Below are 23,877 nucleotides of genomic sequence, written 5' to 3' on the forward strand. Positions count from 1 at the left end.
AGCCCCCAGAACGCGTCCAGACTTCTCCAAATCCCGGCGCTCCAGCCTCTTTGGCCTCCGTCTGTCCTACTCCAGGGGCGGGGCTTCTCAGCGGCGCACCGACCGGCCACCAGCAACTTTGCCCTCGGTTGTGCCGGCTGTTTGTTCGGTTGGTGACTTGGAAGGGAGGAGGAGGGTCTGGATGCCGCATTTATGAGTTATTAAAGCAGAAAGGGAAACGCATACATAAAGAGAACCAGACAGAACTCTAGGTCTCTGGGGAATAGGGTCTAGGCGCCGGATTTCTAGGTCCTTGGAAATGATACTCGAGATTGGAAGAAGGGGGCAGGGTGGAGGGCTGAAGTCTAGGACCAGAGTGGGATGACAAAGAAAGAAAACGACTGGATGCTTCCTGACCCCGTTCTTCCCCATTGCTTGCTTTTCAGCTATGCCTCCACCGCGGGGTGATGTGACCGCCTTATTCTTGGGGCCTCCAGCCTCGGGAAAGTCCTCTCTGATTGCAGCGCTGTGCAACAAAGATGTGGAGGTGGTAGAGATCCCGGATGAACAGCCAGATCCTGGAATTCCTAGTCTGCGAGCTGCGGGCCCGGGCCTCTTCCTGGGCGAGCTGAGCTGCCCACCCGCAGTGCCAGGGCCCTGGGCAGCGGAGGCTAACGTGCTGGTATTGGTGCTGCCCAGCTCCGAGGGGAACGACGAGCCCTTGGCCCCAGCGCTTGGGGAGGCAGCGCGGGCCGCCCTGGCCCGAGGGACTCCGCTGCTGGCTGTGCGGAACCTCCGTCCTGGGGATTCACAGAGTGAAGCCCAGGCCAGGGATCAGACAGCGGCCTTGCTGGACAGTGCGGGTTTGGGAGCTGTGCCTCTCTACGTGCTACTGGCTGACTGCGGCAGCAGCGACAGCTGCAATGAACTGGAGCGCCTGCGGGCAGCGCTGCGGAGTCAGGCGGAGGCACTGCAGAGGTGAGCCTGGAGTTTCAGGGTGGGTTGGGGAGGCCTGGTCCTTTAGTGTAGACCTCACCCCGGAGGTGCTCATTAAGGTCTTTGAGATCCTACTCTCTGCGAGTTTGGGGCAGGCCTTAAAGGCAGTGGTGGAATTCAAATAATTTAGCAACCGGTTCTCTGCCATAATGACCATTTTGAGTTTAAAAAAGTGATGTACGGAAAGGTAGTTTATTACTTCATGCATTTAATACTTAAATAACAAAAAAGTAAACAAAATTAGATTATAAGAATTTTAAAATAATGAGAAAATATTGAATACCTGACAAAAAAACCCCAATGAAACAGTTAATCAATTTCCATATTGATTCCTTCTTTTTTTTAAAGTGAGAGGTGGGGAGGGAGGAAGGCAAAGAGACAAACTCCCGCATGCGGCCCCACCGCAATCCACCAAGCAAGCTCCTGTGCTCTGCCCATCTGGGGTGGTGCTTTGTTGCTTGGCAATGGAGCTATTTCAGTGCCTGAGGCAGGCCATGGAGCCATCCTTGGGGAGGAGGGGCAACCTGCTCAAACCTTCCTGAGCCATGGTGCCTGAGGGGAAGAGAGAGAGAGAGAGAGAGAGAATAAAGAGGGGTGGAGAAGCAGATGGTCCCCTCTTCTGTGTGCCCTGACCGGAATTCAGAATTGAACCGGGACTTCCACACCTGGGCTGAATGCTCTAGTGCTGAGCCAAATGGCCAAGGGCCCATATTGCTTTTTTTTTTTTTTTTGGACAGAGAGTCAGAGAGAGGGATAGATAGGGACAGACAGGCAGGAAGGGAGAGAGAATCTCTCTCCATTTTATTTTTAAAGACTTGATTCATTTTAGCCTGACCAGGCGGTGGCACAGTGGATAGAGCATCAGACTGGGATGCCGGAGGACCCAGGTTCGAAACCCCAAGGTTGCCAGCTTGAGCAAGGGGTCACTTGGTCTGCTGTAGCCCCCCTGGTCAAGGCACATATGAGAAAGCAATCAATGAACAACTAAGGTGCCTCAACGAAGAATTGATGCTTCTCATCTCCTTTCCTGTCTGTCTGTCCCTATCTGTCCCTCTCTCTGTGCCTCTGTCGCACACACACACAAAAGAGTAAGAACTGTAAATTTATGATTTCCACAATAGGCAGCTGCCCAGGTACCAACCTTAGAGAGAACCTTGATTACCAAGTGCCATTTTAAAAACTGGTTTGCTGAATTGAACAAAAAATTAGGCATCAGTTCTGCTGAACTGGTGCAAACCAGCTGAATACCACCACTGCTTAAAGGGATATCTGCCGGAGGCCCTGCACCTGAATTAAGGTCTCTGCCCTTAGCACAGGGTCAGCAGTGCTCCAGCCAAGCTCCAGTTCTGTGCTTGACCCTCTTCTCACCTAGGCCTCGCCCTAGCCAAGGGCCAACTGGAGGTCCCAACCTGTCATGCAGGTAGGTCCTGCCTCCAGTGAGTGCTCTGAGGTCACAAGCCCCACTCCCAAATAAGAATTCTAGAAGAGGCTAGGACCTATCATCCAAGTACAGCTTTCAGGCAAAAGTTTGAAGAAGGTCTCACCCTTCCACACAACTTGTGATCTTCATGAAGCGTTTACCTGAAGACTTGTAGTCTTGAATCTTCTTCATCTTCCCCATCAGCTTGGTTCTCAAGTGACTACAGTTACCCTAAAGCCAAACCCTCAGTGAGCTTCATTATTTCTGGGTGTCTTCCCACATTACCCTTCTCTGACCTCCTCTCATTTTTGTGCCCACTTGCTGGCTACCTCCTGAATTTTCTATCCCAACACATGGTCACCTCATTTTATAAACTTCAAAATGAGGGTTGGAGTGGGGCAGCCCCTCCTCCAGGCCAACTGCTCAGCCATTTTCTCTCTCCTTTTTTTAAATTTTCTTTATTGATGTAGAGAGAGCAGGAAGAGAGAGAGAAGGAGTGGGCGGAGGGGGAAGCATCAACTCACAGTTTGTATGTGCCTTGACCAGGCAAGCCTGGGTTTTGACCAGCAACCTCAGCATTCCAGGTCCACCCTTTATTCACTGTGCCACCACAGGTCAGGCTGCTCAGCTATTTTCCTTAGCCACGTCCCCCTGGTAAGAACTAGTGAATGAAGTTTCTCCCTTAATCTTTGCTCCCCTCTTTATACCCAGTGTCAGGAAAGAGCCCTCTTTGACCTTGCCCATGTGAATAGGTTGGACTTTCATTTAGTCCACAATAGTCTGATTCTGTTTTTGCTACAGGCCCACTCTCTGTGTTTTGCCCCCCTCCTCCAATGGCCTTTTCTTAACCTTGTAAGTCTTTCAAAAAAGCCTTTCCTCCAAAGACTGTGCCCCAGAGAAGATTTCGCTGGGTTCGGTTTTAGGCTCTGTTGGAAACCTAACCTTATTCAAGCTGCCCGGTCTTGGCTTTAAGTTTCTCCCTTTCCTTCAGAGCTCTGGTTTCTGTTTGTTGGGCCATCAACTGGCCCCCTTCATTTACTGCTCCTGCCTTGCTGCGGATTATTTGGAAAACTCCACCCTTGTCATCATAGCTTAGTCCTGGCCCCCTAGCTAGCTCTCCAGCCTTTAGCCCCTCTTCTGCCCTTGACTCCATCCCTTTCTGTCCCCACAGGCTCCTGCCTCCCGCTCAGGATGGCTTCGAGGTTCTGGGAGCAGCTGAACTGGAGGCTGTGCGGGAGGCCTTTGAGACCGGTGGCCTGGAGGCAGCACTGTCCTGGGTTCGTGCTGGCCTGGAGCGACTGGGCAGTGCACGGCTGGACCTGGCCGTAGCCGGCACCGCTGATCTGGGCCTTGTGCTAGACATGCTGCTTGGGTTAGATCCCGGGGACCATGGTGCTGCGCCTGCTTTGGTGGCCACTGGGCCCACGGCCTACCCAGCCCCAGAGCGCCCCAATGTGGTACTCTGGACCGTGCCTCTGGGCTTGGGCTCCGTGGGCACTGCTGCCACCCCCCACCCGACCCACTACGACGCCCTCATCCTCGTTACCACTGGAGCCCCCACTGAGGAGGAATGGGCCCAGGTCCGGTCCTTGGTACTACCGGATGCCCCGCTGGTCTGCGTGCGAACAGACAGTGAGAGCGAGGATCTGGAGTCTCCAGAAGTAGAAGAGAAAGCGGAGAAGCTCAGCGGCAAGAGCTTAGAGAATGCAGGCAGAGGGGGGTTGGAGGTTGCACGTAGCCAGGGAAGGGAGACACATGACATTGGATCATGGAAAGCAGACGTTGGGGAAGGTTCAGGAAACGCAGGCAGTGAGAATTTACAGCAGGTTGGCATGGGCACGAAGCAGTCGGGCCTTGGGGACTCCGAAGGGGCAGCTGCCTGGAGCCCGGAGGATGAGGCATGGGAGGTGCTGGAGGAGGCGCTACCGCCTGTGTTCCCCCTGCGGCCGGGCGGACTCCCCGGGCTCTGCGAGTGGTTGCGGCGCGCGCTTCCCCCCGCCCAGGCAGGGGCGCTGCTGCTGGCGCTGCCACCCACGTCACCGCGTGAGGCCCGAACCAAGGCTGCGGCGCTGCGGGCTGGGGCATGGCGGCCGGCTCTATTGGCCAGTCTGGCGGCAGCGGCAGCACCAGTACCCGGGCTCGGCTGGGCCTGTGATGTGGCACTTCTGCGGGGTCAGCTGGCAGAATGGCGGCGAGCGCTGGGGCTCGAGCCCGGAGCACTGGCCCGACGGGAGCGCGCTCTGGGCTTGGCGCCGGGGGAGCTGGCGAGGCGAACGCACTTCCCAGGCCCGGTAACACGCGCTGAAGTGGAGGCGAGGCTGGGTGCGTGGGCTGGCGAGGGCACCGCTGGGGGCGCAGCATTGGGTGCGCTATCCTTCCTGTGGCCGGCAGGTGGCGCGGCGGCCACTGGCGGCCTGGGCTACCGTGCAGCCCACGGCGTCCTGCTGCAGGCGTTGGACGAGATGCTGGCAGACGCGGAGGCAGTGCTAGCCCCTTCTGCGCCTGCGCAGTGAGAGGTGGGATGAGGACCAGGGCGGCCGGAGTGCTCTACGTCAGAGACGACTTCAAGTCCTGTTTGGGGGAAGGAGATTTGGGCAAACTGGCATGGGATGTCTAGGCCTCTGAAATGACAGGGGTTGTACCACCACATCTGATTCTGGTTTCTTGAGGGGGATCAGACTGGCTACTGGTTGGGATATGTGACTTCTAGTCACCTGGATTCCTGGGTCTTGAAGGGGAATAGAATCTGGGGCATTGGGTCTCCTGATTTTTCTGAGGATTACAGGGCAGGACCACCATACTGTGCCCTGAAGGGAGTTGAGGGGTTAGACTTCTAGAAAAGGGTATTATCTTAGTTTCCAAGGCAATAGAAATGGGATGTATTGGACATCCAGTTGTCTGGGGGTAGGGGGAATGAAAGCCCTGATTCCTATCGAAGTGTGTCTCCATGGTACTGGGGATTCCAGGATGGAGGAAAGAGTCTGGCTACCCCAGGGAGCTGGGAATCTTGGACTTCTGAGCCACAAAGGGATATAGGGTCTAGAGGTTTTTTGTTTTTTTACAGACAGAGAGTGAGTCAGAGAGAGGGATAGACAGGGACAGACAGGAACGGAGAGAGATGAGAAGCATCAATCATTAGTTTTTCATTACACGTTGCAACACCTTAGTTGTTCATTGATTGCTTTCTCATACGTGCCTTGACCGTGGGCCTTCAGCAGACCGAATAACCCCTTGCTGGAGCCAGCGACCTTGGGTTCAAGCTGGTGGGCTTTTTGCTCAAACCAGATGAGCCCGTGCTCAAGCTGGCGACCTTGGGGTCTCGAACCTGGGTCCTCTGCATCCCAATCCAACGTTCTATCCACTGTGCCACCGCCTGGTCAGGCTAGGGTCTAGGTTTTATAGGGGGATGGGTCTGCACACAGTCTCTCAGTTCCTCAAGAAGCAGTGGACTTTGAACCTTCACTGCGGAGGGACAGTCTCTGGGTCTCAGATTCCTGGCTCACAAGAGTGTGGACCTTGGTTCCTAATTCCTGGATGGTGGGAGGTCTGCATCTAGAGGAGAGAACGGGTTGAGGTGGGGGTGGGGTGTGTGTGCTGTGTAACAAGGTTAGAAACCCTGCAGTCTCTCTTGGGGATTAGAGAGATGTTTAATATTGGACCCCAACTCCTTTCCTAGCTGTTGTGGGGAAGATTGCCACTCAAAAATGAGGGGAGAAGACAAAAGGGGCATGGTTGTCTTTGAGGGTAACCAGACACCAGGGATGAGGCCATCTGGGTATGCAAGGGCAGGAACCCATACCTCAGAGGTGTCTTCTGCAAATCTCATAGATTTGGGTGCTGGAAACTGTCCATCTTTCTGTAACTGAGAAGAGCTAAGACTGCCCCCATTTCATAGGTGCTGAGTGATTTGGGAGCTCTCTGGGTGTCTGTTCCTCTGTCCCACTCTCCTTTAGAGGTTTCTACTTTTGGACTTGGTTTCTTCTATTAAACCTGAACCCTTTTTGGCCTTGGTATTTTGTACAGCTGCCTTTTTGGAGAAGCAGCTGTACTGCTGCACTACTCCAGATGTTTCTATGTTGGCTCCCATGGGCATGCTCAGGAAGCTCTGCCTTCTGGTATGTACAGAGAGTGCCACAGTGAGCAAGGGACCCAAAGGACAGCTGGGCATTGTTCCAGCCTGTGGGAATGTGCCATAAGTGAGGCAGAGACCACAGTGCCTGGAATGTTCTAGGCTGCCACCTAAATGCAGAGGAGCAGCCTGAGGTCAAAATTCTTCAGTGTCAAAAACAGAAAGTGGGGGTGCTGAGAGGCCATCTACTAGAATCTCTTTTTTGATAGTTGAGGAGAGCAAAGTCCAGAGAGGGCAGACTCTAGGCCCAACAGCACACAGCAAGGCCCTCTGTGTGATCGGTCCTTGCCTGTTCTCATTCTCTGCCCCACCCCATCCCCCAACCAGCTTGCTAGATCTTCCTTCTGATGCTTGCATGGGCCACCTTGGGTCCTGCCTCAGGACCTTTGCACTTCTGTACATGCTACCTAGAATGCTCTGCCCTCCAGGTTCCATGAGTGGCTCCTTTCGTCAGTCAGGTCTCAGCCCAAATGTCCCCTCAGGGAGGCTCTCCCTGACCACTCTAACTGAAGCAGCCTCCCCCCCCCCCCCACATTATTTATCTCAGTTGGTCAGTTTTCCTTGTAACAATTATTACTTTAGAAAATTATTTATTTACCTATTTATTAACGATTATCCCCTTATCTGTCTTGTTCTCTGCTCTACCCCCAGTGCCTGGAATAATGCTTGAAACACAGTAAACACTTAGTAAATGTTGCTTTAATTCATTAATGGCGGATCCAGGTCTGGAATGTAGATTGTTGGCTTCTTGTCACAAGATGGAAAAAGATTGAGATGAGAGGCACATCTAATGGGATGTGCCTGTCTGGGAGGTCAGGGGACCTGGAAAACAAGCACAGCTTTGCCACTGTCACTCTGGGTGACTTGGTCCAGTGCCTTATTTTCTTGCCTGTGAAATGAACATGCTGGATGACGACCATAACTATTTCTGAGGTCCTGTTTCCTTTGACAGCTCAAGACAAGGGTAACTGATCTAAGGGGCAGATACTTGAGGGCTGGCTCCTGCATCTCCAGCTTGAACTCCCACCACTGGCACAATTTGTCCCATCCAAATTGAGATGACCAAGATGGGAAAAAGCATTTGGCTCTATATCAAATGGCTCTAGGCATTGTCAAAGCTCTCAGCCTTAGGGGAATGAAATTCTATTAGCCTAGCTCTAGGGTCAGACAGTCCTGCTGACTTTGGGGGTGACCTTGGGCAAGTCACTCGGCAATTGCATCTACCTCTCAGAGTTATTGTGAGAAGTCGGTGCATGTACTTAGGTACATGCATTTTCTCGCATGTCATACTGCAGCCCCTCCTGAGAAACCTGGCACTCTGGGAGCTCAAGAGGTAATTTGGTTGTCTTTGCCCACCTGCCCTCAGCCCTGGTCAGCACCAAGATAACTCTAGTCTGGGCACCTTTGCTCAGAGTGCCCTCTTTTTCTGCCACCTTGACACCATCTCTGATTCCATCCTGTCTGACATCTCTGCTCTGTGCTCCCTGCTCCAGATTCCCTCTGCCCTTAGCCATGGGGATCATCTCTGAGAAAGCAAGACCCAGTTTTATTTGTGTGTGTCTCTGCCATTGGGGAGTGCTGATTGTGTTACTGTAGGTGATTATATATTGGCACTCTTGAGTGTCACAACTACCTTTTGTAGTGGTTGCCTTTTAAACCATGACTTTTGACTTGATGACATTGAGTTTTAGGTTTTTTGGAGACACAAGGTTGCTAGTGAGACATCTGTGTCTGGGAGCATCCAAGCAGAAAAAACAACCTCCCTTTTGGACAGATTATTGGCTGCCATTAGGGTGTTTCTATGTGGCACCTCTAAGCTGAAAGACTGTCAAAGGCAAGAATTCAAGGAAATGTGTGCTGAATCTTGGCATTGCCATCTGCCCGAAACAGAAGAGGCAGAAAGGACTTGAGGATGAGACAGTCTCATCACCTTAGCTGAGTTAACTCATTTCTGGATAATGATGGTGGGACTTGTGTCCATTGGGGTGAACCATGAAGGGGTGAATCAAGGGTGTGGCTGGCCTGTAGTGCTTTTTGGAGGAGTGAATAAAAATGAGTAGAAATGCCATTCTGTGTGTTCTTTTGGGATCTTAACTGGAGCTGGAAGCCTGGACTACTAGATCTGAGGGAGGAGGACATCAAGGGTGGGGCTCTTGGGTCCCAGGAGGGGAAGGACAGTAGGGGTTCTATACAGGAAAGACTCTCTTGGGCTGGAGTCAAGAGACTTTATTTGTATCTGAGTTTTGCCTCCCTGGAGATTGGGGTGGACCAGTGACTGTTTCGACCTTGGAAACTAATGATGGTAAAGCATCTTAGATCTGGAACCAGCTTGGCCCATTTATACCTCCAGTTTGTTCAGCCTCTCTGTAACCATGCCCTTGGATGGTCCCTGCTCATTCTCACTCTAGACCTGGCCATGTGATTTGCTTGGCCTCTGGGACATTAGGAAACATGATGCAGGCAGAGGCTTGGGAGGTGCTCATGCGCAGGGCCTTTCTCTCTTGCTGCCCTGGGAACCCCTGCCATCACTGCTATATCAGGAAGTCCTGGCTGATCGGCTGGGTGATAAGAGATATGGCCTAGTGGCCTTGATACCCAAACCGACAGCCAGCCAACCCTCTGAAACAGAGCCGCCTAGTTGACAGGCAACTGAACCCAGCAGCGACCAGCAGAAGTGCCCAGCTGATCTTAGACCAAATTGTCAAGCCATAGAATCATGAGCAAAATAAAAGGTGATTGTTCTAAGCCAATAAATTTTAGAGTGGTTTGTGACGGAGCAAAAGATAACTATTATAGGGAACTATTGTTTCCTCTGTGTACATAACCAAATAAATAAAATTTTGAGCTCTGCCACTTTTTAGCTGTGCAAGCTCTAATGTAACATCCCTTCTCTGAGCCTCGGATTCTTTTCCTGAAAACAGGAATGAGAATAATAGTGCCTATCACATGGAGTTGTGAAGATAAAATGAGAATGAGCCCCTAAGAAGCTGCGGTGCCATTCATGCTGTTTATGAAACATGTCCATGTCAGAGGGCAGGGTTGCCCTTCCTGGCCCCCATGGGCTTTGGTGGGACCATGTGACCAGCTACATCTGATGTGTCAGGTCACTTTTGAGTCGCAGCATTTAATCACCCACGTGAGATGGACAGTGTTCGACTTGGTTGCTGCTCTATGATGATAAGCAGAACACCTGTGGAAGGTGCCGAACATGCAGGTGAAGGAAGAATCAACCTTTTTGTGGGTGGGTATTTGTTCAGCAAATACTGTTCCTCTTTCTTTCATGGGAGGGAGAGAATACTCTCCTGTTCTTGTTGCTTTGAATATATGATTCATTTTACTCAATGGAATGTTAGCAGACCTGACCTCGGCAGGAGGCTTCATACACTTGGCTTTTGTACTCCTTTGATCTGCCAGGGAGCCACTGATCCCAGAAGATTGTGGAACCCCAAAGAGGAGAACTTGAATCCTCCCCAAACTATACCTAAATCAGTCAATGCACAGCCAGAAGCAGAACAGCCCCAGAAACCCACAAACCCTTACAAAAAGGAATGCTTGTTCTTATAAGTGGGTTTTAAGATGCTTTGTTAAACAGTGTTACAGCACATGGATTGACTAATACAACTTTGTCATTTTATTTTTTTATTTTTAAAAATTTTTTTAATTCTTACTTTTATTAATTTTTAGAGAGGAGAGAGAGAGAGAGAGAAGGGGGAGGGAGGAGCAGGAAGCATCAACTCCCATATGTGCCCTGACCAGGCAAGCCCAGGGTTTTGAACCGGCGACCTCAGCATTCCAGGTTGATGCTTTACCCACTGCACCACCACAGGTCAGGCCAACTTTGTCATTTTAAACCACTGAGATTGGGATGTCTTTGTTACTGTAGCTTAATCTAGTCCAGGGGTTGGGAAACTTTTTGGCTGAGAGAGCCATGAACGCCACATATTTTAAAATATAATTCCGTGAGAGCCATACAACGACCCATGTACGTAAGCATTATCCAATAAAAATTTGGTGTTGTCCCGGAAGACAGCTGTGATTGGCTCCAGCCACCCACAACCATGAACATGAGCGGTAGGAAATGAATGGATTGTAATACATGAGAATGTTTTATGTTTTTAACATTTTTTTAATTAAAGATTTGTCTGCAAGCCAGATGCAGCCATCAAAAGAGCCACATCTGGCTTGCGAGCCATAGGTTCCCGACCCCAGATCTAGTCTGTCCTGATCAAGGACAATGTTTAACACCTACTGATTAATAATCATTCAGTAATGACAGCTATTGTGATGATTACTATTCACTCAGCTATATTATCTCTAGAAGCAACACTGTCCCAAAGGTGCAAGGCACTGCATTAAGTACTTTTTCAGTTTTCTTTCATTTGAATCTTAAAATAACTCTATGAAGTTATAACTATTAATATCCACATTTTAAAATTTTTATTTATTTGGCCCTGGCCGGTTGGCTCAGTGGTAGAGCGTTGGCCTGGCGTGCAGAAGTCCTGGGTTCGATTCCCGACCAGGGCACACAGGAGAAGTGCCCATCTGCTTCTCCACCCCTCCCCCTCTCCTTCCTCTCTGTCTCTCTTCCCCTCCCACAGCCGAGGCTGCAAGCAAAGATGGCCCCGGCGCTGGGGATGGCTCCTCGGCCTCTGCCCCAGGCGCTAGAGTGGCTCTGGTCTCAACAGAGCGACGCCCTGGAGGGGCAGAGCATCGCCCCCTGTTGGGCAGAGCATCGCCCCCTGGTGGGCATGTCGGGTGGATCCCGGTTGGGTGCATGCGGGAGTCTGTCTGACTGTCTCTCCCTGTTTCTGGCTTCAGAAAAATACAGAGCCTGACCTGTGGTGGCGCAGTGGATAAAGCATCAACCTGGAATGCTGAGGTTGCCGGTTCAAAACCCTGGGCTTACCTGGTCAAGGCACATATGGGAGTTGATGCTTCCTGCTCCTCCCCTTTCTCTCTCTCCCTCTCTCTCCCCTCTCTAAAATGAATAAATAAAGTCTTAAAAAAAAAAAAAAAGAAAAATACAGAAAAAAATATATATTTATTTATTTATTTATTTATTTATTTTAGAGACAGAAACATCTATTTGTTGTTTCACTTATTTATGAATTCATTGGTTATTCTTGTATGTACCCTGACCAGGGATTGAACCTGGAACCTTGGCATATCCAGACAATGTTCTAACCAACTGAGCTACTCGGCCAGGGCCCAAGATATACATTTTGCCTACATGAAAACTGAGATAAAAAGAGGGGAAGTATCTCAGGAGAGGTGATTGTGGACTGTAGAGTCTGACTCTCGCTAGCTGTTTGACTCTAGGCAAATGACACCACAATCTGTGCCTGGGTTTGTTCATTTGTAAAATGGGGATAATAAATAATATCAACTTTAGAGTTGTTGTGATTATGAAATGAAGGATAGCATGGAAAATATTATGCACAGGGGCCCAGCTGGGAGTAATCCCTTAATACCAGATAGGGGTTTCCCTCTCTTCCTTACAAAGAGGAGGTCCCTAAGGGTTGAGTCTCCACCTTTCTGCAACCCACCTTCCCAAGATGCATCATGTCACAGAGACTCAGACTTGCTTGATTAATCTGTTTAATTTATAGGCACACAGGGAAGTGCAGGCTGAGGATAACTGGGGACCTCAAGCCACACATTCCTCAGTACTTCACTCAGCCCTGCCCGGGGGTTGGGGGGCTGGCAGGCAGTCTGCTCTGCGGAGGAAGTAGAGATAAGAAGCTGACGGCACCTCAGCCCCCGGCTTGGTGTTGCAGGCGCTCTCTGTAGCACAGCCGCGAGTAGCAAACTTGGTGTTGATGATACCTGGGGGGGGTGGGGGTGGTGTCAGAATGGAGCCAAGGCCCCCAACCCCTCTTTCCTCATGACCTAGGAATTGTGGTCCTGCTACCTCCTCACCAGTTCTCTGGGGTCACCATCTTCCCTAGAACCTGGAAGCATGGGCTTCCAGTTCTGAGGGCCCTGTGCCCCCCTCCAGAGACAGAGGTGCCGCTCACCAGCCTGCACGTTGCCAGCGAAGTAGATGCAGTGGGTTTCCTGGCCAACACAGCGGGCTGCCTGGGTCCCGGGGCACGTCTCCTGGAAGGGTACGATGCAGGCAGGACACTGGAGGCCATTCTCAGTGCGATTGTTCTCAGGAGCTAAGGATGAGGGTGGATTATAAGGTGCAAAGAGACTTTGAGGTGCTTCTCCCAACTTCACAATAACCCTGGGGGACAGCGGTTGCTCATGGACACTGCACTCACAGGAGCAGAAACAGGCTCGGCGAGCAAGGTGCTTGCTCAGCATCATAGTGCACAGCTCACGGCTGGTGAGGGCATACACAGTAGGCTTGTGGGGCAGGCTGGAAGGGATTTCCCACTCGGGCTGAGCTGGCACTTACGGGGCACGGAGCCGTGGTTGCAGCCGTCGCTCTGGCAGCAGTGCGTGTTGGACACCATGTAGTCCCTGGGGCCCATGGTGGTGGATACGAAACCTGAATAGCAGTCGCTGAACTTCATGCAGGCCTTGTAGGTATTCACTGAGTGGTGACCCTCTGCAGGATGGGGGACAGGCGGGGAGGGCTTGGGTAGTGTTAACCCCAATTGGGGTCTCTCCCAATTCCAGACCTCCCCCACCCTATGATGGTCAAAGATGGTCTCTTCCAGCCCCCCTAAAGCCATAACCCCTTATCTGCCTGGGGTACAATCTGGAGTGGTGTGTTAGGTAGCTCTCTTCACCACCTCAGTGCCCTGGCTGCTCCAAGCCTGTGTGAGATGCTCTCTTCCAGCCTGCAGAGGCTGGGGCGTCACTTCCCACAAACCATGGGATGCCAGCCTTACATAACCACTCTGCAGCACCCATATCCCTCTCTAGACCAAGTGGTCTCTCCCAGATTTCCTTATGGTCACTCCCCAGACCTCTAACTGATGGACTCTTGCTCCTCTTAGTCTAACCCCAGATCTTGCCTTAAGTGGTTTCTTCCAGTCTCCACTGCCTTCCCCTTCCCCACCTGTGGCTTTTTCCAACCCAATCTAAAGGTTTTGCCTCTCCACCCCACCAAAGGATGGTTTCCCATCCCCACCCCACCCCCCAGCTTTCTCTGCCCAAACCCCACCCCCAGGGTCTGTATCTCCCTCCTATACGGGGTAGGTGTCTCTTCAAGCCTTTCAGCCCCCCCCCCACTCGCCAACGCTGCCTAAGTAAGCAGTGAGGTGGTCCCTTCCATTTAAGTCATCCCCTCCTCTAGCATCGCACTCACCCGCCTTCCCCCCGCCCCATCTCTACTCCTCCATGCTTCGGGACTATCTTCCCTCTCCTGTCTGCTGTTGTCCCTCTCATTTCTCTCCTCTTACCCCAATATCATCCTCTTGTCAGGAATGGTCGCTTCCAGCCCCCACCCCGGATCCCTGGGTAGGCTGTTCTTCCCTCCCGCCCCCAATGTCCGCGCCCAATGTCTGGCCGGATCACATTCCTCCCAACCCACCCCAGCATTTTCCTTCTCCTCTATTCGCCACCATTTCTTCCTCCCCCTTTCCCTCTTGCAATCCCCACACTGTTGCGCCCCCACTCTTGCCTATTCTATTCTTCGCCTCTCACTACTCTGCTCCCCGTGTCCTTTCCTGACCTGCTCCTGCCTGAAAAAGTCCCTGTATCTGCCCCCATCTTCTCTTTTGGAGGGTCTCATTTTCAGAACCCCCTGACAACAACAGTTTCTATAGCTCCACTGAATTCACTTTCCTCCATCCACCTCGCGACAGTCTTTCGCTCTTCTCTGCCGCCCCCAACCCTGCTGATCCCTCCCGTTGTAGCCCGCCTCTCCAGGGTGTGACGCCCCGCGCTCATACTAGTGCTCGACTCCCCCACGATGATCACGCAGGCGTCCTTGCCGGCCTCGCAAGTCTTCATTTTTCCGCTGCACGTGGGCCCGGAGCCCCTACACACCTCGCAGCTTAGCGGGCACCCTGCAGTGTAGAGAGCCAAGCTGTAGTCCTGGGTGGTGTGGTCTAGGGACCACGGAGGTACGGTTGGGTCTGAGGGAGGTGGGACGGGGTCTCTGTCTTCCTGGGTGGGGCTCTGACCGCTGTCCAGGGAACTGTCCAGCGCTCTGACAGAGGACGCGCTAGTGATGCCAGCAAAGCTGCTTCCTGGGGCGGGAAGCGACTCCACCACGGAGCCTATTTACCTAATTATAAGGCTGAGGACTTTGGACGCGAGTCCTCTGAGAAAGCTGAGGGACAGGGAGGGGTCCTGGCGAAGGTTTCCACCTATTTTTGTGAAGCTTCAGGTCCAGCTAGTTCTTGGATGTGGAACCCTCTTTCTTGTAGAAACCGTGTGTAGGTCTTGTAGTCAGTAGGAGCTCATGAAGGGGCACCCGAAGCGGGGATCTGCATCCCAGTTCAAGAAGGGAGAGGGCCAGGAGGGCTGAGGGCATGAACTCCTTGGGCCTGAGAGAGGGGGCAGCTGGGGACCCAGAGCCCTGGGACCCAGGGAAGCTGGGGCTTGCCTGAATTCCGTTTTTAAAGATTTCCCTTTCTAGTCATGCTCTCATCTAATTTTCTAGAATTCAGATGTCTTAGTTTCAGACCCCTCCTGGGGGACAGAGAATTCAGAGCCCACCATGCCCCATACTTTCTTGGAGATCCAATCACAAGAACCCATTGAGCGTTTTCTCCCTTGGGGCCCCAGGCTTCCTCCTCCTTTAGCCTCTGCTTTTTGACATGATCCTGATTTCACAGGACACCTCCTCCTTCCCTCTGGAGCACCTTGCTGAATGTCTCCTAGTCCTTTCCTTCCTGAGGATACCAGGAGTCCAAGCCTCTGGTCACTTACCGAGACCGAGCAGGGTGCAGAGCAGTGCGAAAGCCAGCAGGGAAGTCCTGGATGTCATGGAGGGCCCCATGGTGTATGACCTAGCAGTGCTTGGTTCCTGCAATTATAGGAAGCTGAGGCGGGGCGGGTCTGGACTCACCTTCACCCTGGGGTGAAAAATATTTGAGGTAAGACCTCAGAGCAGGCCTCGGAGGCTCTGGGCTGGGGAGGCGGAACCAGAATCCAAAAGGGACATGGGAGTGCCCCCTCCTCCACAGGGACCCTAGGAGTCTGAGCTTCAAGTCCTCTCTTCCATCAGGACCCAGAGGGCACTTTCCTGTTTTCTCACATTCCTCACCCCTTTTTATTCTGGCCTGATGCCCAAGGCCAAAGTCAGGTCACTTAATTCACTACAGGTGTGGAGTGGCTACAAGGACTGAGATCCCTTCTCCCTTCTCCCTCTTCCCAAAGAGGCACCCTGTGTGGGTGGGAGCGCCCAGCATGTCCCAACTAGTCCTGCAGGGGCCAGGGAGCCATGTCTCCCTTCCCTTCCTGGCTCACACTCCTTGTTCTGTGTTCGGGCTGTCTCCAGCCTCTACCCGCCTGGGGCTGTACCTCTGGGTCTCACGGGGGACTGAACAAAGGGGGTGCCTGTACGGATAGGGACAGGGACAGGGACAGGGACGGGCGTGGTAGGAGACAGATGCCCACAGGTCACATTGGAAACTGAGTCATGGATGGGAGCACTTTAGGTTGAGCCTGTATGTCTGATTTGGGATCATGCTTTGTTTTATTTACGCAATATATAAATATGTATAAAAATTTTATTTATTCATTTTTAGAGAGGAGAGAAAGAGAGAGGGGAGAGTCGAGAAGGGAGGAGCAAGAAGCATCAACTTCCATATGTGCCTTGACCAGGCAAGCCCGGGGTTTTGACGGGGCGACCTCAGCATTCCAGGTCGACGCTTTTATCCACTGCGCCCCCACGGGTCAGGCTTATTGAGGTTCTTGACCCACTCTCACCTGGCCTCAGGCATAACCCTGAGAGATATCTCAGATTTATTTTTCTTAGATGTGTGTGGTGGGAAGCTGGCGGGGGAAGAGTGTAGCTGCAGAACCGGTGAAGAGGATCCTGTTGCGGCGGACTCCAGGCTCCCTGCAACAATCCACTCTGGCTTGCTGTCCTCTAGCTTCCTAAACTTCAATTTGGGCGGTGACTGCATCGTCCAATGAGAATGGCGAATTTCTTCTAGGGACCAATCCCGGAGGCCACTTCTGTTGCTAGGCGCCCAGAAAGCAAAACTTGAGCCTTACCTCCTGGTAATCCAGGAGGAGGGGCTAGAGTGGTAGGACCGGAGACAGGCAGAACTAGAAAAAGGTCGTTGCTAGGGAACTCGGCGCCTCTCGGGAGAGAGGCGCGACTGGGCTTGCGCAGGAACGACGCGAGCTCCGGCGCGCCGCGGTTTGAAAGGCCCAAGCCTCGCGCGCTTGCGCACTTAAGCGCGCACAGGGAGCACCCGCCTCCTGCCCCCCAAACTCGGACCCCCGTCAGTCTTCGGGATCCAGGGAAACTCACGACATTGACATGCCGGAGATCCGTCTCCGCCATGTGGTGTCCTGCAGTAGCCAGGACTCGGTGAGGGACTGGCGTGGGAGAGGTTGGAAGAAGCAAAGGAATTTCTGAGTGGGGGAGGGGGTCCACGAGAACTTCTGGAGTGTAAATGGGAACTTCATGGAAATTTAAGGAGGGTCATGACGGTATTTCCAAGAGGTTATAGGGGAATTCTGAGAGTGATGTGGAACGGGGGACTTCGGGGCGTGTATGGGAGGTCCGGAGAAAAAGGAGAATAGGAAACTTCCTTGGAGAGCTCGTAGATGAACTTCCAGGGGAGTGTTGTAGGGCAGTGGTCCCCAACCCCCGGGCCGCGGACCAATACCAGTCCGTGGGCCTTTGGTACCAGTCTGCAGAGAAAGAATAAATAACTTACATTATTTCCGTTTTATTTATATTTAAGTCTGAACGATGTTTTATTTTAAAAAAATGACCAGATTCTCTCTGGTACATCCGTCTAAGACTCACTCTTTTTTTTTTTTTTTTTTTTTTTAAGATTTTATTTAATCATTATGGAGAGGAGAGAGAGAGAGAGAGAGAGAGAGAGAAGGGGGGGAGGAGCAGGAAGCATCAACTCCCATATGTGCCTTGACCAGGCAAGCCCAGGGTTTTGAACCAGCAACCTCAGCGTTCCAGGTTGACGCTTTATCCACTGCGCCACCACAGGTCAGGCCTAAGACTCACTCTTGACGCTTGTCTCGTTCATGTGATACATTTATCCAACCCACCCTAAAGGCCGGTCCGTGAAAATATTTTCTGACATTAAACCGGTCCGTGGCCCAAAAGAGGTTGGAGACCACTGACCACTGCTGTAGGGGACTCGGGGCAGAGTGTGCGGTGATGGGTGATGACGGAGACACTTAAATCTGAGAGTCGCAGAGAGTTTGGGAGGACTCAAAGGAATAATCTGAGAGCTGGGGACCTAGCTCTTGGTACTCTAACTTTCCCTTTCTTGTTCTTATCTTCAGACCCATTGTGCAGAAAACCTTCTCAAGGCTGACACTTACCGAAAATGGCGGGCAGCCAAAGCAGGCGAGAAGACCATCTCTGTAGTGCTCCAGGTGATCATGCCCTTCCCCTATCTCCTTACGAGGAGCCTGGAGATCCAGAGTCCACACTGCTCTTGAGTCAACTGGCAGTGGGTTGAGGCATTTTTCCTCTGGGCTTCAGCTTCCTTACCTGGAAAATGGGTAGCCTGATTGCTGTGCCCCTTAGCAGAGGAGAAAAGTGATCCAAGGACCAGGCCAGGGGTGACCACAGGAATTAGCGTGTGGCTTCTATTTTCTGGGCCTCAGTTTTCTCAACTGGAAGAGAATGAATTATTGTTATGTGTCCTCTCTTCTAAAATCAGGCTGCTCAGGGCTGGAAGGTGTCTCAGGAGATCATTTTAGTCAATCAACCCCATTTTAAAGATTGGGAAACTGAAGCAGAAGGACGGGAGTAGTGAAGTAGCTAGTCTAAACTACCATTTCAGGTCTGACTGATGGTGGCACAGTGGATAAAACGTTGACCTGGAACGCTGAGGTTGCTGGTTCGAAGCCCTGGGCTTGCCTGGTCAAAGCACAAATGGGAATTGATGCTTCCTGCTCCTCCCCTTTCTCTCTTTCTCCCTCCCTCCCCCCCCCTCTCCTCTCCTCTTTTCTTCTAAAATGAATAAATGAAATCTAAAAAATGGCCAGTATTGCAGAAATGGTAGTTTAGATTTTTTATTTATTCATTTTGAGAGAGAGAGAGAGAGAGGGGAGAAGCAGGAAGCATCAACTCCCATATGTGCCTTGACCAGGCAACCAGCGACCTCAGCGTTCCAGATCATGGCTTTATCCACTGCGCCACCACCAGTCAGGCAAGATTTTTCTGAATGAACAGAGAAAAGACTGACAGCTGTCAAAGGGGAAGGGTTGGGCTGGATGAAAAAGGTGAAGAGATTAAGAAAAACAAAAACAAAATAAAAACCCTCATAGACAACAGTATGGTGATCGCCAGAGAGAAATGAGGGTAGGGGAGGTAGAAGAGGGTAAACAGGATAAATGGTGATGGAAGGAGACTTGATTTGGGGTGGGGAACACATAATACAACATGCAGATGATGTATTATAGAATTGTACCACTAAAACTGATATTATTTTATTTAATTTTTAAATTACTGATTTTGCATTCATTGGTTGATTCTTGTATGTGCCCCCACCAGGGATTGAACCCACAACCTTGGTGTATTAGGACATGCTTGAACCAACTGAGCTACATGGCCAGGGCTGAAACCTATGTAATCTTATTAACCGATGTCACCACAATAAATTCAATTAAAAAAAAGATTTTTTGAATGATTTTAGATGGGTAAACATTTCATAAGTCCCTAACATAGTAATAATAATGACAGCTAACATTTATTCAGTGTTGTAACTGCCAGTCACCGTTTGAAACCCCTCATATGGATGAACTCATTGAATCCTCATAAATACCCTCTGACCTAGAGTCTATTGTTACCTCAGTTTTACAGATGAGGAAACTAAGGCCCAGAAAAGTTAGACAGCTTATCTAGATCAAATGTTTTAAACTGAGGGAGATACAAGTTGCTGACAGTTTAGTCTTGGGACCTGGATGCAAGCCCCCAGCCCCTCACCTCTCCCTCTTACGCACTCTGTGATCTCAGGCAAATTGTTCATATTTTTGAACCTGTTTTCTCATCTGTCTGTTGGGAATAATGAGATTGAAGCCCAGGGTTATTATGATAATTCAGTGATGTAATGTCTACAGAAGTGCTCTGTCAACATGTAGGTGTTTCTGTAAAGAGGGATTCATTGTGTTGTTGTTTTTTTGTGACAGAGACAGAGAGATAGAGAGGGACAGACAGGCAGGAAAGGAGAGATGAGAAGCATCAATTCTCATCTCATCAATGTGGCGCCTCAGTTGTTCATCAGTTGCTTTCTAATATGTGCCTTGATGGGAGGAAGCCCTACAGCTGAGCAGGTGACCCCTTGCTCAAGCCAGCAGCGTTGGGCTCAAGCCAGTGACCTTTGGGCTTAAGCCAGCAACCATGGGGTCATGTCTATGATCCCATGCTCAAGCCAGTGACCCCACGCTCAATTTGGCAACCTCGGGGTTTCGAACCTGGGCCCTCTGTGTCCTAGCCCTACACTCTATCCACTGCGCCACCGCCTGGTCAGACAGCGATTCATGTGTTTATTACTGAGTGATCATTCTGCTGGGCTTTCAGTGATCCCAGGAGAATCTCTTGTGACCCGAGGAGAATCACATCCCATTCTGTACCTCACAGATGCAGTGGGAGCAGAGAGACTGAAAGCAGAAGAGACAGAACATGGGGTAAGGGAGTCAGAGGGGCCAGATGAGGCACGGGGTTCTCTGACCTGGGAGGCTGAGGGAGATAGTGCTGCTGTCACTGAAATGGGAAATCCAGAAAAAAGGACAGCTTGAGAAGATGAAATGTCCAGGTTTGATATGACTTTGGGATTTCCAAGGGACGGCATCTAGGGGACTTAGGGACTGGGCATGGAGCTGCAGACAAAGGTATGGAGGTTGTTAGCACAGGGATAGGACCTGTTGACTCAGGAGTGGATGGATTCCTTTGTGCATTCATTCATTCAATAATGATTTATGAAGCACCATCTACAGGCCAAGCTGTTTTAGATACTGGGGCCATATAGCAGTGGACAGCGTAAGAGAAATGTCTGAGTCCTGTGGAGCTTTCATGTTAGTGGGGAAAGTCAAAAATCAAACATAAGTCAGCTGACAGGTTCTGTGGAAGAAAATCAAACAGTTACGAGGAGTGAGAGAAGAGGCAATGTCAAGAGGTTTTTATTTAAATAGGGAGTCGGGATAAGGCCTCCCTGAAGTGACTTTTGAGCAGAGTGAGCTGTGTAGTGAGCTGTGCAGATTTCTGGGGAGGAAGCACAGACTCTTAGGCGGACTGATGCCTGGCCTCTCTGAGGAACAGTAGGGCGGCCTGGGCAGAGAAGTTGGAGGTGAGGTAATACGGCCAGGCCAGGGTGGAGGCCCCGTGACACTTAAGGCCTGAAAGCTACTGTAAGGACTTAGGCTTCTACTCTGAGTGAGATGGGAGCCACTGCGGGGCTCTGAGCAGAGAAGAAACAGAATCTGACTTAGGTTCTCACAGCATCCTGGTTTCTTGATTGGGAGTAAACTGCAGGGGGCAAGAGAAAGGGCAAGCAGCATTGAGTGCAGTGGTTAACTTATCTCATGCCAGAGGTCCTTTGGAAAATCTGATTGCTTTTGGTGGTTCCCAAGATGCACGGTGAGTCTGTATTCACCAAATGCTAATTTTGGTTCTTTTCAAGTAAGTGATGAGGCTGAAATTTCTGGACATCAAGACACAAGGACTAATCTTTGTCTTTTTCTACTGCCCTGTATATTTTTCTCCCAAGAATATTATGCAGTATCTGTGTGTTCCACATGGGTTTGCCACCCCATCCTCTGCTCCCGTGAGGGAGTTTCCATCTCTTTGCTAACTTCTCCTGGACCGGAGGGGACAGCTGGGACGCAGTCCAGGTGTAACTGCAGGCCCCGCTGGAACTGTGTTCTTTAGGAGACTTGTTGAGCAGCAAGGTAGCACACGTTTCTTTTTGTATTCAGTGGTTTTCTAATCACTTGGTTTTAAATTGTTGTGTTTTTTAAAAATCTTCTTTTGATGTGTAACGTGTACAGCAAAGCACACAGTTCAGTGAATTTTTACAGACTATAGGCTGTGTGCACCACACTCAGATCTTGTAACAGGGCACACCCCCACACCCACACCCAGGCTCCTTTGTGCTCTATTTTTTTTTTTTGTGGCAGAGACAGAGAGAGGGACAGATAGGGACAGACAGACAAGAAGGGAGAGAGATGAGAAACATCAATTCTTCATTGCGCCTCCTTAGTTGTTCATTGATTGCTTTCTCATATGTGCCTTGACCATGGGCCTTCAGCAGACCGAGTGACCCCTTGCTCCAGCCAGCGACCCTGGGTTCAAGCTGGTGAGCTTTGCTCAAACCAGATGAGCCCGTGCTCAAGCTGGCGGGCGACCTCGGGTCTTGAACCTGGGTCCTCTGCATCCCAGTTCGCAGCTTTATCCACTGCGCCACCGCCTGGTCAGTCATCCTTTGTGCTCTTTCTTGTCACTACCCCACAAGGGTAACCATGATCCTGATATTTTTTTAAAGAACTCTTTTCTAAAATTTTAATTTATTGATTTTTTTTTTCTTTTTTTCTTTCTGAAGCTGGAAACGGGGAGAGACAGTCAGACAGACTCCCGCATGCGCCCGACGGGGATCCACCCGGCACGCCCACCAGGGGCGAAGCTCTGCCCACCAGGGGGCGATGCTGTGCCGCGACCAGAGCCACTCTAGCGCTTGGGGCAGAGGCTAAGGAGCCATCCCCAGCGCCCGGGTCATCTTTGCTCCAATGGAGCCTTGGCTGCGGGAGGGGAAGAGAGAGACAGAGAGGAAGGAGGGGGGGGTGGAGAAGCAAATGGGCGCTTCTCCTATGTGCCCTGGCCGGGAATTGAACCCGGGTCCCCCGCACGCCAGGCCGACGCTCTACCGCTGAGCCAACCGGCCAGGGCCTTAATTTATTGATTTTCAGAGAGAGAAAGAGAGACAGGAACATTGATTTGCTCCTGTATGTGCCCTTACTGGGGATCAAACCAGCAACCTCTGTGTTATTTAGGGCGACTCTCTAACCAACCAACCTATTTGGCCAGGGCCCATGGTCCTGATTTTTAACAGCATCAATTTGTTTTGCTTGGTTTTGGATTTTATGTAAATGGAATCACGCAATGTACACTTTTGTGTCTAGTGTATATACTATGTGTTTTCATTTCATAGTGTGTTTTAAGTTTCATCTGTGTTGTTAGGTATAGCTATGGATGGTTCATTCTCATTTCTGTATAGTACTCCGTTATTAGAAATAACCACTGTGGCCTGACCGGGCAGTGGCGCAATGTATAGACCATCGGTCTGGGACATGGAGAATCCAGGTTCGAAACCCTGAGGTCACTGGTTTGAGCACAGACTCATCTGGATTGAGCGTAGGCTCAACATTCTGAGCGTGGGTTGCTGGCTTGAGCGTGGAATCATAGATACGACACCATGGTTGCGGGCTTGAGCCCAAAGGTCACTGGCTTGAAGCCCAAGGTGGCTGGCTTAAGCAAGGGGTCACTCGCTCTGCTGGAGCGCCCCCCCTATCAAGGTACATATGAGATGAGAAAGCAATCAATGAACAACTAAGGTGCTACAACAAAGAATTGATGCTTCTCATCTCTCTCCCTTCCTTCCTGTTTGTCCCTCTCTCTCTCTCTGTCTCTGTAAAAAAAAAAAAAGAAACCATTGTGGTTTTGTTAACTTTACTTTTTGAATGGGTATTATATGCATATGGTGCAAAATTCAAAAGGCATGAAAAAGCATAAACTGAAAAGTCCCCTTCCCTACCTGCTTCTGTCCCCTCCTGCCCTCTCGTCAGTCCTGCTACTCTGTTCCTTCCTCCTGAGGCAACCACTGTTAGCAGTTTCTCTAGTTGTCCTCCTGGGTCACCCTGTACACATGTAAGCATATATATGCACCCCCCCTTTTTATTTTTTTTTATTTTTCTGAAGCTGGAAACGGGGAGAGACAGTCAGACAGACTCCTGCATGCGCCCGACTGGGATCCACCCGGCACTCCCACCAGGGGCGATGCTCTGCCGCGACCAGAGCCACTCTAGCGCCTGGGGCAGAGACCAAGGAGCCATCCCCAGCGCCCGGGCCATCTTTGCTCCAATGGAGCCTTGGCTGAGGGAGGGGAAGAGAGAGACAGAGGGGGGGGGTGGAGAAGCAAATGGGCGCTTCTCCTATGTGCCCTGGCCGGGAATCGAACCCGGGTCCCCCGCACGCCAGGCCGACGCTCTACCGCTGAGCCAACCGGCCAGGGCTTATATCCACCCC

At 51.1% G+C, this 23,877-nt stretch overlaps 3 protein-coding genes across 5 annotated transcripts in view; 2 read left to right on the forward strand and 1 right to left on the reverse strand.

The window, feature by feature from the left end:
* The first annotated feature begins 1 nt into the window (after nucleotide 1).
* On the forward strand, nucleotides 2–10,158 carry IRGQ (immunity related GTPase Q). Its single transcript, XM_066271891.1, has 3 exons — nucleotides 2–148; nucleotides 426–957; nucleotides 3,567–10,158. The coding sequence occupies exons 2-3, from the start codon at nucleotides 428–430 to the stop codon at nucleotides 4,906–4,908; spliced, it is 1,872 nt and encodes a 623-aa protein (XP_066127988.1). The 5' UTR covers nucleotides 2–148; nucleotides 426–427; the 3' UTR covers nucleotides 4,909–10,158.
* A 1,955-nt stretch (nucleotides 10,159–12,113) lies between these two features.
* PINLYP (phospholipase A2 inhibitor and LY6/PLAUR domain containing) lies at nucleotides 12,114–16,492 on the reverse strand. 2 transcript variants are annotated; one of them, XM_066271905.1, is made up of 6 exons: nucleotides 16,359–16,492; nucleotides 15,357–15,453; nucleotides 14,372–14,488; nucleotides 12,928–13,080; nucleotides 12,542–12,685; nucleotides 12,114–12,350 (listed from the first exon to the last, which is right to left on the reverse strand). In XM_066271905.1, exons 2-6 carry the CDS (start codon nucleotides 15,424–15,426, stop codon nucleotides 12,196–12,198), a joined length of 639 nt encoding a protein of 212 aa, XP_066128002.1. In that variant the 5' UTR covers nucleotides 15,427–15,453; nucleotides 16,359–16,492; the 3' UTR covers nucleotides 12,114–12,195. The 2 variants fall into 2 exon arrangements, with proteins under 2 accessions (XP_066128002.1, XP_066128001.1); XM_066271904.1 differs by having other exon boundaries at nucleotides 15,357–15,502.
* Nucleotides 16,493–16,820: 328 nt separating this feature from the next.
* Nucleotides 16,821–23,877, forward strand: part of XRCC1 (X-ray repair cross complementing 1) — a 33,284-nt gene continuing 26,227 nt past the window's right edge. For both annotated transcript variants that reach the window (XM_066271889.1, XM_066271890.1), the window contains exons 1-2: nucleotides 16,821–16,971; nucleotides 17,916–18,008. In XM_066271889.1, the coding sequence (XP_066127986.1) occupies nucleotides 16,921–16,971; nucleotides 17,916–18,008 (144 nt within the window). In that variant the 5' untranslated portion in view covers nucleotides 16,821–16,920. The remainder of the gene's footprint in view (nucleotides 16,972–17,915; nucleotides 18,009–23,877) is intronic.

This window comes from Saccopteryx bilineata, chromosome 3 (genome assembly GCF_036850765.1).
Source record: "Saccopteryx bilineata isolate mSacBil1 chromosome 3, mSacBil1_pri_phased_curated, whole genome shotgun sequence".
Lineage (NCBI taxonomy): Eukaryota > Metazoa > Chordata > Mammalia > Chiroptera > Emballonuridae > Saccopteryx > Saccopteryx bilineata.